Source organism: Meriones unguiculatus, chromosome 17 (assembly GCF_030254825.1).
Source record: "Meriones unguiculatus strain TT.TT164.6M chromosome 17, Bangor_MerUng_6.1, whole genome shotgun sequence".
NCBI classification, from domain to species: domain Eukaryota; kingdom Metazoa; phylum Chordata; class Mammalia; order Rodentia; family Muridae; genus Meriones; species Meriones unguiculatus.
This window is the reverse complement of record NC_083364.1, coordinates 58,336,882-58,349,921: the sequence shown is the minus strand read 5'-3', so window position 1 is coordinate 58,349,921 and position 13,040 is coordinate 58,336,882. Positions and strand designations below refer to the sequence as shown.

The 13,040-nt window shown below is 38.8% G+C and overlaps 1 protein-coding gene across 6 annotated transcripts in view; it reads right to left on the bottom strand.

Annotated features, from left to right (window-relative positions):
- The window catches only part of Senp7 (SUMO specific peptidase 7), a 123,678-nt gene that overhangs the window by 75,391 nt on the left and 35,247 nt on the right, over positions 1-13,040 (bottom strand). For 4 of the 6 annotated variants that reach the window (XM_060370550.1, XM_060370551.1, XM_060370552.1 and 1 more), the window contains 2 exons: positions 3,664-3,861; positions 1,733-1,930 (listed from right to left, as the gene is read on the bottom strand). The exons of the other annotated variants lie outside the window; for them this stretch is intronic. In XM_060370550.1, the coding sequence (XP_060226533.1) occupies positions 1,733-1,930; positions 3,664-3,861 (396 nt within the window). The remainder of the gene's footprint in view (positions 1-1,732; positions 1,931-3,663; positions 3,862-13,040) is intronic. 6 annotated transcript variants of the gene reach the window in all.

Below are 13,040 nucleotides of genomic sequence, written 5' to 3'. Positions count from 1 at the left end.
TTTCCCCAAGGGTGCAATAGTGGTTCTTATATCTTGGGAGTAAACGACATCTACCTAACTGGACTTAAAACCTATTCAGTAGAAAGAAATTCATGCCTGGAACTTTAAATCTAGGCACCTACCTATGACTGGCAAGAATCCTCTACTGACATTTCCTTAAACTACTGTCTCTAAATGCATCCTTAATACTTAATATTTATATGCTTACAAGTAAGTGTAGTTCTCATCCCTCATTAAAGAAGCTTCCTTTTACTGCAGAGGCCATTACAGAAAGCTAAACCTAGTCAAAACGCAAAGAACAACTGACTCTCAAGTACCCAGTCCCAGCTGATCTACAACACAACTCCTAAACCTAAGGCTCAAGGAACATCACAAAAGAGGAAGCAGAAAGGCTGTAACAGACAGAGAATCAGAACTTCTGCTGCAAGACAGGGAAGCTGCAGTCATACAACTTCAACAATACACGTGCCTACACTGCCTGAATCTTGGTATAATATTCTTGTGGAATGTACACAATTTTCCCTGTTCATTCAAATGCTGATTTCTCTACCCCACTATCTGGTTTCAATCTAGACACTGCATTGTGATGCATAAGCATCACCTGTCTCGTTTGTGTAAACATGCCACCATTTGTTCTCTGTATTGTCAATAAAACAATCAGCCACAATGCTGAGCAATGGAGAGAATAAGGTGGAATATCCTGGTCTGGAGGGGGGAGGGGAGGAAGTGAGTGAGAGGAGGAGGAGAGCAGAAATCTCAGGAGGAGAAGACTTCGAACCTAGAGGAGATATTCTTAAAAGCAAGTATAATGGGTGAAATCTGAATGATAGGAAACTATGCAGGCTTGGAGGTTTAGGATGGAATAACTATTGCCCAGCATTGTGCTTTACATTAATTAAATAAATCCTAGTCTCTGTGTGGTGATTTGGGTATACAGCTGGTTTAGGAATAACCACTGCTTAACTAAAACATAAATCAACAATAAATATTAATAACCCACAACACCTGAACAACGACACTAGTTGACATGCCTCACCCCTAGATGAAGAGCTATATATAATTGATGACTGCTGTTAGAGGGAGAATCAGTCTTCCTCAGGGCTCCCTAATTAGTTCTCTAATACAAAGTGGCCAGCACTAAAGAAACATATTCATATAAGCACATTCAAAGGACTCAGCATGTTGTATTTGTATACTTATCCATAAATAAGTATATATATTTGCAACAATAATAATTAAAGAAAAAGAAGTCATGAATTTGAGAGGGAATAAGTGGAACCTGAAAGTGTTTGGAGGGAGTAAAAGAGAGGAAATAATGAAAAATCTATTCACAGGTACAATTTTAAAAATATTCTTAAAGTAAAAGGTAAAAAATAAAATATATGCAAACAAATATGAATACACACATATATTCAAATATGCATACATATTATCTTTTATATCACAAATTCCTAAAATATACATATTAATTAATTTTAAAGGAAGTTAAATGGAATAGAGAGTCTTTTTAATCCCTTGTCAATCCCTTTAGTGAAATAGAGAACCATCATCTAACTGAAAAATCAGGATGGATTTTTTTGTTCTAGAGTTTTGTTCTAGAGTGGAGCATATTCATATGCACTGACATTTAATATCATTTCCAACAATCTTGTTTATAAGAATATTGGATTTATATTATTTCACATGTAGTAAAATCAAAAGTATTGAACAAAATCAATACTAAGTGACATACCTTTCAGATAAATTAAGGCTTTGGTGAAGAGGATCTAATTTTTGACATGTCTCTATGCTGTCAACAGATGTCGAAGGCAATGAGTCTGATTGCACCTTGCTGGTATCACATAAATTAGCATCATTTCTAGGTAGGGTCTTTCTGAATTTTCGTCCTAAGTCCGTCCATAGAACATTCGTCAACATAACTCTGAGATGCCTGTTATATACATAAATAATTAATACATATGGTTCTAAAGGTTATATAATACATACATGTATTACAAAATTAACAAGTATCTCCTAGAATTCTGGATTCTACTACAAGAAATTCCAAGAAACATCAACAGCACAGACTCTAAGATCAACAATCAATAAATGGAACCTCATGAAACTGAAAAGGTTCTGTAAAGCAAAGGACACTGTCAGCAGAAAACGAAAGCCTATAGACTGGGAAAGGATCTTCACCAACCCTATATCTGACAGAGGGCTAATATCTAGAATAAATTTTAAAAAACTCAATAAATTAAACACTAACAAACCAAGTAATTAATTTAAAAATGGAGTACAGAGCTAAACAAAGAATTCTCAACAGAGGACTATCAAATGGCAGAGATACATTTAAAGAAATGCTCAACATCCTTAGTAATCAGGGAAGTTCAAATTAAAACGACCCTGAGATTTCACCTTATACCCATCAGAATGGCAAAGATCAAAACCTCAAGTGACAACATAAGCTGGAGAGGATGTGGAGAAAGGGGAACCCTCCTCCATTGCTGGTGGGAATGTAAACTTGTACAACTACTCTGGAAATCAATCTGGCACTCTCTCAGACAATTAGGAATAGCGCTTCCTCAAGATCCAGCTATACCACTCCTAGGCATATATTCAAACTATGCTCAAGTATACAAGGACATTTGCTCAACCATGTTCGTAGCAGCGTTATTCATAAATAGTCAGAACTTGGAAGCAACCCAGATGTCCCACAGAAATTGTGGTACATTCACACAATGGAATACTACTCAGCAATTAAAAACAAGGAAGTTACGAAACTTGCAGGCAAATGGTGGGAACTAGAAAAGATCATCCTGAGTGAGGTATCCCAGAAGCAGAAAGACACACACAGTATATACTCACTTATAAGTGGATATTAGACATAAGGAATAAACATACTAAAATCTGTACACCTAAAAAAGCTAAAAAAGAAGGACCACTCTGGGTAAGATGATCAATCCTCATTCAGAAAGACAAACAGGACAGACATCAGAAAAGAAAGAAAATGGGGAATAGAACAGGAGCCTACCACAGAGGGGCTCTTAAAGACTCGACACAGCAGAGTATCAAAGCAGATGCTGAGGCTCATAACCAAACTTTGGGCAGAGTGCAGGGGATCTTATGAAAACAGGGTGAGATGGAACTACCTGGAGGGGACAGGAGCTCCACAAGGAGAGCAACAGAACCAAAAAATCTGGGCAAAGAGGTCTTTTGTGAGACTGATACTCCACAGAAGGATCATGCATGGAGATAACCTAGAATACCTGCACAAATGTAGGCGATGGCAGCTCAGTCTGCAAGTGGGTTTCCTAGTAAGGGGAACAGGGACTATCTCTGACATGAACTCAGTGTCTGGCTCTTTAATCACCTCCCCGTGAGGAGGGATAGCCTTACCAGGCCCCAGAGGAAGACATGCAGCCAGTCCTGATAAGACCTGATAGGCTAGGGTCAAATAGTAGGGGAGAAAGACCTCCCCTATAAGTGGACTAGGAAAGAGGCATAGGAGGAAAAGATGGACGGAGGGTAGGACTGGGAGGACACAAGGTAGGGGCTACAGCTGGGATACAAAGTGAATAAATTGTGATAAATTAAAAAATAAATAAAAAGAATATTGATTTATATTATTTCACATGTAGTAAAATCAAAAGTATTGAACAAGATCAATACTAAGTGACATACCTTTCAGATAAATTAAGGCTTTGGTGAAGAGGATCTAATTTTTGACATGTCTCTATGCTGTCAACAGATGTCGAAGGCAATGAGTCTGATTGCACCTTGCTGGTATCACATAAATTAGCATCATTTCTAGGTAGGGTCTTTCTGAATTTTCGTCCTAAGTCCGTCCATAGAACATTCGTCAACATAACTCTGAGATGCCTGTTATATACATAAATAATTAATACATGTGGCTCTAAAGATTATATAATACATACATGTATTACAAAATGTAACAAGTATCTCCTAGAATTCTGGATTCCACTACAAGAAATTAGTTATAAACATTATAAGTAAGAAACAAATATCTAGCCATTATCAATGACACATTAAAAAGTAAGGCCTACTTCATTCCAGTTGGGATTTTCTTCAAAGTTATATCAAACAAACTATAATCATCCTCACAAATATGTACAGTTGTTAGATTCCTAGGAACTCACTCACGCTTTTCCACACTGTTAGTGGAAAATGAATATGCATCTGTACAGCTCATCACAGAGGCAACCACGTTCTGCATTAAAATGTGTTTTTGCATGCATTAATTTGGAAAATATATTAAAGCTAAGAGAAAATGATACTCTTATCTTACCTTATTTCTAAATAAACAAATAAACATTTGTATTTAATGGTAACAACTGTGGAAGACTCTGCAAACATGAGAATGAGAATGATCCTTGTGAGGCATGAAGAAAATTTAGTTCAATGCAACATAGTGTTGGTTCAAACTTCTAGACTCTGACCCCAAGTAGTTTATTTTAGTCATATTTAAGTACAGGACAATTTTGTGAAAAAAAAAAAGTATCCTGATGATACTTAATCTAATCCTTATGTGTACATCAAAGCTTAAGACACGCTTACAGTGAAACTCTTTACAAAGTACATATGGCCTCTTCCATAAAGCTGGATTTTGTTGACTCAGGAACAATGCTCAAGATCAAGGTCTAGGGAGGATGGCTGTGGTGAACATAATTCTCTGCGGATTCAGGTGATGCCTGGCCTACAGATAGCAAAAGACCATCAGGTTATAAAGTACATCCTTTCCCAGCTATCTGGATGGAAAACAGGTAAAAATCTCCTTCCTTTGAAGAGACAAGCCAAAGAATTAATAAAAATTGTCTTGAAGACATGCAAATAACCAAAAGAAAATGTGAGAAAGTGAAAGAATGATGAATACATGAGATGGAAATATTAATAGAGATAGATACAACTTTAAAAAAATAACAGTCTAGAGCTTAAAAATATATCAACTAACAAGATGTGGTGGTGCACACCTTTAATCCCAACACTCAGGATGCAGAAGCTAGTAGATCTCTGTGAGCTCCAGGCCAGTCTCATCTGCCTGTTAAATTCCAGGCCAGCTGGGGCTATTTAGTGACACCTTCTTTAAAAATAAATAAATAAATAAACAAGACAGGTGTGGTGCTGCATGCCAGTAGTCCCAGCATTCAGGGAGGCAGAGGTTAGCAGATCACTGTGAGTTTGAGGCCATCCTAATCTACAAAGCAAGTCCAGGACAGCCAACACTACACAGAGAAACCTTGCCTTGAAAAAAACAAAAAGTAAATAAATAAATGAATAAATAAATAAATACTGAAAATTTGAAGTTTCGAATCCACTAGAGAAACATACCAACTGCAGTTGTCCTAAAAGAAGAGAAAAAGAGGCCAAGTGAATATCTGAGGACATAATGGCTAAAATTTTCCAAATCTGATGAAACCAGTAAATGAAGAAATCCAAGAAACTTGATAGACTCTACATGAGATGGACTGAAGAGCCACATCTAGGCAGACCATAATCACTTTTAAAATGGGAAGAGGTCATAAAAATAAGAAATAAGTGACAAAGGATCTTCATAAGCTTGCCATCAGACTTATCAGAAACCCCACAGAGGTGAGAATATAATACATTCACACATCCAGTCATGACCATGCTATGCCAGAAACAGAAAAATATGTTTGTGCCTTTCTACAATGTTAGCATGTACTGGATAATAATAAATTCACAAGGCTGAGTGGTTTCACTGGCACTTTTGTAATTTACTTTTGTAATCTGGCTGAGACAAATACAATTTCAATTACTAATTGCTTCTTAATTATTAGTAATAACTAGCAATTAATATTAGTAATTACCAATTAATTATTCTCATGATACAGCATATAATACACTATATATGTCCATATAGATATATGTGAATATGTGGTTTACAAAATGAATAATACTTGGAGAGGTTGCAACAGAGCTCAAAGGCTTAAGAAATGAGCTGGGAGAAGAGTCCATATTGATAAAAGTAAGGAATCAAGACAAGTACTGCTGGGTGGTGGTGGCGCACACCTTTAATCCCAGCACTTGGGAGTCACAAGCAGGTGGATCACTGTGAGTCTGAAGCCAGCCTGGTCTACAGAGTGAGTTCCAGGACAGCCAAGACTACACAGAGAAACCCTGTCTCAAAAAAACAAAACAAAACAAAAAATGGTACCCAGAAGAGGATTTTTGGAAAGGAGGGTAACAAAATCCAGCTGTGACATCAAAGGCCAAACAGAAGCCCAAGTGCAAAAAACTGAGGGTTCACACCAGACAAAGGTGAGCAGGTAGGCAGGCAGGCAAATACACAGTCAACAGAATAAGGTGAGTAGAAACCCCAGAACAATGCAGAGTTCTGTTCTTGTCAGTCCTTGATGTACATCAAGACACATCAGGTATCACATTACAGGTTGGTATGGGGCCATATCATCCCAGGGTTACATATCCACCATTTTCTGGAGCCAGGTGAAGAAGTCATGTCCCTTTCTCAGTCTGGTATGCCTAATAAATCCAGGTTTCCTTGGTATGACTTTAATATTCCTACATGTGCCTAGAGTCTCAATTCTGATAAATTTATGAAGTGGCTCCCTTTAACCTCCCAGGCAATCAAAATGCTAAGAGCAAGGAAATACTTTAATTTTTTTTCTTCACAATTTATTCATTATATATCTTAATTGAAGCCCTCCCCAGCTTTCCCCTCTCTCCCTCTTCCCCTTATCTCCTCCCCTAGTCCACTGAAAAGGGGAGTTCTCCACTATTGCCATCTGCCCACAGCTTGTTAAGTCTCATCAGGACTGCTTGGATTCTCTTCTTCCCTGGCCTGGCAAGGCTACATAATTGGGGGCAAGTAATCAAAGAGCAGTCAACTGAGTTCATGTAGAAGCAGCCCCTGCTCCCCTCACTCAGAGATCCATCCACATGGAGACTGAGCTCCCAACTGGCCACATCTGAGCAAGGGGTCTAGGTCCTCTCCATGCATGGTCCTCTGTTGTGCATCAGTCTTTGCAGAACTCCCTGTGCGCAGATCTTTTAGTTTTGTTGGTCTCCTTGTGTGGCTCCTATCCCCTCCATGTCCCTCTAATCCCACCCCTCTCTTCCTCCATAAGCCTCCCTGCACTCTACCCAAAGTTTGGCCCTGAGTCTCAGCATCTGCTCTGATCCTGTTAGGTGAATCCTTTCAGAGGACCCTCTATAGTCGACTCCCATCCTGTTTCCTCTCTTCCACCACTTCTGGTACCTAACCTGTTTGCCACTCTGAATGAAACTAATGCATTCTCCCTAGGGTTCTCCTTTGTGTTTAGCTTCTTCAGGTCTGTAGGTGGCTGTCCTATATTATATGGCTAATATCCGCTTATTAGTCAGTGTGTACCATGCCTGTCTTTCTGTTTCTGAGTTACCTGACTCAGGATGATCTCTTCTAGTTCCATTGCCTGCAAATTTCATGATTTACTTGCTTTTAGTTGCTGAGTAGCATTCCGTTGTGTTGTTGTGCCACAATATCTGTATCCATTCCTCCATTGAGGGACATCTGAGTTATTTCCATAGTATGGCTATTACAAATAAAGCTGCTATGAACACAGCTGAGCAAATGTCTTTATTGAATGGTAGTGCATCTTTTGGGTATATGCCCAGGAATAGTAAGCTGGATCTTGAGGTAGTGCTATTCCTAATTTTCTGAGAAAGCACCAGATTGATTTCCAAAGTGGTTGTATAAGGTTACATTCCCACCAGCAATGGTGGAGGGTTCCCCTTTCTCCACATACGCTCCAGCATGCATCATTACTTAAGTTTTTGATCTTAGACATTCTGATAGGTAGAAGATGGAATCTCAGAATTGTTCTGATTTGCATTTCCCTGATGACTAATGATGCTGAGTATTTCTTTAAGTGTTTCTCTGCCATTCTATATTCCTCTGTTGAGAATTCTCTGCTCAGCTCTGTATCCCATTTTTTAAATTGGATTATTTGGTTTGTTGGTGTCTAATTTCTTGAACTCTTTATGTATCCTGAATATTAGTCCTCTATCGGATATCTTTTCCCAGCCTGTAGACTGTCATTTTGTTCTGCTGACAGTGTCCTTTGCTTCACAGAAGCTTTTCATGGTTTCACAAGGTCCCATTTATTAATTGTAGATCTTAGAGCCTGAGTTGTTGGTGTTCTATTCAGGAAATTGTCTCCTGTGCCAATGAGTTCAAGGCTCTGCCCCACTTTTTCTTGCAACAGATTTAGTGTGTCTGGTTTTATGTTGAGGCCTTTGATCCAGTTGAACTTTAATTTCATGCAAGGTGACAGAAATGGGTCTATTTGCATTTTTCTACATGGAGACATCCAGCTAGACCAGCACCATTTGTTGAAGATGCTATCTTTTTTTCATTGTATGGTTTTGGCATCTTTGTCAAAAATCAGGTATCCATAGGTGTGTGGGTTTATTTCTGGGTCTTTTATTCTATTCCACTGATCCACCAGTTTGTTTCTATGCCAGTACCATGTAGTTTTTATTGCTGCTGCTCTACAGTACAGCTTGCGATCAGGAATAGAGATCTTTTATATAAAGGATTATTTTTGCTATTCTGGGTTTCTCCCTGTCAGGAGGAAAACCCCCAATTGAGGGAAATACTTTTAACCAAGATTCCTATATTCAGAAAAAGTCTCCCTCAAAATTTATTGAGAAATCAAGACATACATAAACAAAAGCTAAGTAACTTCATTATTACTATAACTGCCCTGTTTAAAAAAAACAAAAACAAAAAACAGGATCAAGAAAGTAAGGTTACAGAAAACAAACTGTAGAGATAAAATAAGCAAAATCTCTCACTGGCCAGGGGTTATCTAATCAACTGAAATTAACCCTGGAATTTCATAATTGTGAGGCTGAGGCCAAGAATACATTAAACTCTAGAGCTAACAACAGTTCACTGCTATGAAGACCAAGAACTCTGACATTACAGCTATGTACCTGACACCCACATCTGCATCACATCAACTGGGCAAATCAGAAGTTTTCAAAGCACAATGTATGCTGGTTAATTTTTAGGACAACTCAGGCTAGACTCACCCATCCCCCCTCTCTTCTGCTCTGTTCTCTCTATTTCTGTCTCTCCTCATCCTCCCTCTTTCTATGAACACTTCTCCTCTCTCTTCCTCCCTGTTGTTCCCAATAAATCTGCATTTATATAATAAGAAAAAAAGAGTGAGAAAGCAAGCAAGCAGGCTGCTGGGCAAGCCATGGAGAACAAGCCAGTAAGCAGCCCCCCTCCGTGGCCTCTGCATCAGCTCCTGCCTCCAGGTTCCTGCCCTGTTTAAGCTTCTTTCCTGATTTCCTTTGATGATAAACAGCAATACGTAAGCATAAACAAAACAATCCCTTTCTCCCACCCCAATTTGCTTTGGTCATGGTGTTCCATCATACCACCCTACAATGTAACCTAGTTGTAACTCTAAGACACAATGACAGGTCCTTTACCTACAATGATCTCCATACTGTGATTGCTTCCTATACTCCCAACACACTAGGAAGACATCCTCCAACTAAACACTAGTCACCCTAGGGAATATGAGCTAGAGTACCCCTAGACAGTGAAGAAGCTGCCTAGCCCACATCTTACAAAGTATTAATGAATGTGCCCAGTAGAGAACCCTGATAATAAAAGAAGTGAAGATACTTTTGGAAGGCACCTACACTTGTCCAGTACACGTTCAGCAATAGCAAAACACAGGAAGATGAGAGTTCAGAGTTCAACTGACCCTATCTACGCTCAGTTCATAGAACTGACACTGCAGCTTTCCAGGACCCAGAAATCAGGCACTCATCACCTTTTCTTTCTGACTTTTGGGATTCTCCTTTTTTTCTTCTTACTGTTCTTTTCAGCAATTGTAAATATATTCTATTTTCCAAAACTTGTTGGTTTTGCTATTCCCATTTACACACATATCTAACTTTAAAGTTTTCACTACTGAGCAATATTTTGTCTTTTTCTAATTTCTTATCTTTCTTATCCTCTCAAGCCTCCATTCTTAGAACTACTTTGAATTTGCTTTTTATATTCTTTTCTGTTTTATCTTTTACTCTCCTTCCTATATTTATATCACTTTGTTTTTTTAACTTTTTCCTTGTTAAGAAATTCTTGTATTCTTATTTTTTCTAATCTCTTGCTCTTTGCTCTTGCCCTCAAAAATGTTCTTCTCAACCTTTTTTCTTTTTCTTCACCTTGATTTCCTTCTGGATTTTTTTTTTTGCCCCCTTCCTCTGCCTCCTCCTTTGATCTCACTCATTTGTTTTAACTACTTATTCTAAGTAATCTTTAACTTCACAGTATATTCTGCTATAGTTTTTCCATTTTCAGGCTTATGATCACTGATAATATATTAGAGGCCATTAATGGATTTTAAGTACAGCTTCTGTGTCTTCTATAAAATTTAAGGTTGTTGTTATTATAGCAGTATATTTTCTCCTCATTAAGTGGTACAAAGAATTGAACATTCAAAAGTTGACTGTTGAATAAAATTGAAAGAGATACCCAAACCAACAGATACACATACCAAAACACAAAAAAAGAAAAATAAGCCAATATGTTTCAAAAAAAATACTTTGCGCAACTACTGACTGAAAAATGTTCATATAAACATTCTTTGCACAAGTATTGGGGGCAGAGGGGCAGGTGTGCACCTGCTGGAATATGCAAATGCACTGTGTGTATTCAGGTCCTGGGGCACTGTGCAGATGTGTGCATGGGTATGGAGACCAGAAGACAACCTCAGGTGTTGTTCTCAGACGCCACCTACCTTCTTCTGAGACAAAGTCTCTCACTAGTCTAGAACTTGACATGTAAACTAGACTGGCTACCCAGTGAGCCCCAGAGACGCTTCTGTCTCTATGTGAATAGTGCTAGGATTACACTACACCCATTTCTGGATTCTGGGATTGAGATCAGGCTCGCAAGCATTTTACTAACTGAGTTATCACCCCAGCCCCCAGTAACAGAAATTCTAAAGAGCTGAGTAAAAGGCTGGACTCAGGATGGCAGCAGCAGATGCCAGGAAAAACCTCTCAGTGTTAGGCACTTGGTACTCAGTGATCAACATTCAACACTTGCAAGAACAGTGATGAGATGCCATTTGCAAAAGACTCATGCTTGAATGGGCTCAGTAGTCTAAGGCCCTCTATAAAGCACTCGCAGGACATATAGAACAAGTGGTTCTGGAAACCTGGCCAGAAGAATACGGCTAGACTGAGGTGAACAAACCTTGAAGTCACAACTGCAGTATTTCAAGAGCTAAAAACCTGGTGGGAGCTGGATTTTGAAAGAGAAGTTTCACACTGGCTCTAAGTGAGAGACCAAAGACATAAAAATCAGTGTGTACTGTTTTAAAGTTTAAAGTACAAGCCTGAACTAAGGCCAGCTAGGTGGAGACATGTCCAGCCACCATCGGGGAAGAACTAGCCTTACTGAATCCTTTCTCCACCCACTAGTTATACAGTTGCTAGGAAACTAGCCCATATGGCCAGGCCAGAACTGTTTGTGGTCTTGGTGCCTAAAATGGACCAATCATTTCAAAAGTCAATTTCCCTTACCCAATCATGTAATGCCAAAGCATGTAAGTTCCCTGTTTGCGTTTGCCACATTCCTCTCCTGTTTCCGCAGGAGGTTTACATCCTGTGTTTGAACACATATACAATAAAAAAAAAAAAAAAAAAAAAAACCTCATTTATTTACAGCAGAGTCTATTCCTGGTCTTTGGGATCTCATGAACTGGGCAAAACATAAGCAGTGCCCTGGACAGGATGGGGGTTCACACAGGAGCAGTGGCAGCATTTGCGATCAGTCTCCTGAAGTTCTGACCACCCAAAAGTGTGAGCAGTCTCTTCTAAGACTCCACCTGTGAAATACTACCCATCTGGAACCTGATCTCAAAGGAAAACCTAAGAGGGGATAACTGAAGGACTCGTTGGGGTGAGACAGGATTCTGAGAGTCAGGCAAGGAAACCAAAAAACTGAAGTGTGAGTCTAGCCATATAGTTTTTCAGATCCTTTTTGTCCACCCACCTCTGTCCTCCCCACATTTCACTATTGTTTAAATGACTAAAAGCAATTGAGCAGAGCAGCTTAGCCCTATACTGCTCTTACTCTTAATCACTATTCTGGGCTTTTGTTTGTTAGCCTATTTATATTTTCTGTATCATTTTCTTCACGTTCCTTGACATGGAATGGCCTGGGTTTTCAGGTCTCCTGAAAGACTGACGTACTGCATTATCTAACTGTGTTTTTTTTTTTTTCTGCTCTCATTTCAGTCAACCCTTAAATTACTCCTGAATCTTCCCTGCCCTCTTTGGGGTTCCTATTATTCTGAACTATTTGTGAAATCTTCCTATACTTTTATCAATCCAATACCAAGTTTTTGTTTTCCTTTTCATTCATATAGGAACTAATATATTAGAAAACACAGAACTGTCAGTGTTCCTGATGGGCATTTAAGGGGTGATTGCTTTTTCCTTTGTTATTACTACATTCTCATAGTGGATATATACCTCCCTGAGTGGTAACTACTATTGTAGACTGTATTCAGTTCACTAGCGAGTCAATACCAGTCTCCAATTAGGACTAAAAATACTTATACTGCCCTAATGTATCCTGGAAGTTATGTAGCTTGGTTTTGATATAACAGGGACTCACTGCTAAAAAACTTAAGAAGAAACCTTAAATTTAGAATTCTGAGCAATGCTGAAGCTTTGAGAATCTAAGAGATAGACATGAACATTCTGGGAAAAGGGGTAGAATGTTATGGTTTAAAGAGATACTGTTAGATATCAAATTAACAAGGAGTGGACTTGCAATGGTTTATTTTGTCAAGTGGATTAGATTGAAAAGAGTCCAGGATAATTAGCAAAGCAAACCTGGGAATACCCTGGAGAGCTTTCCAGGGACAACAGCTCATGAGAACTCTAAGCTAATTAACACTTTGTTCCACCAGTGTCTGAATAAACTATTTTAAGTTGTAGAACTGTAAGAGGAAGGAGGCACTGAGTATATGTCCCCAGAGGTA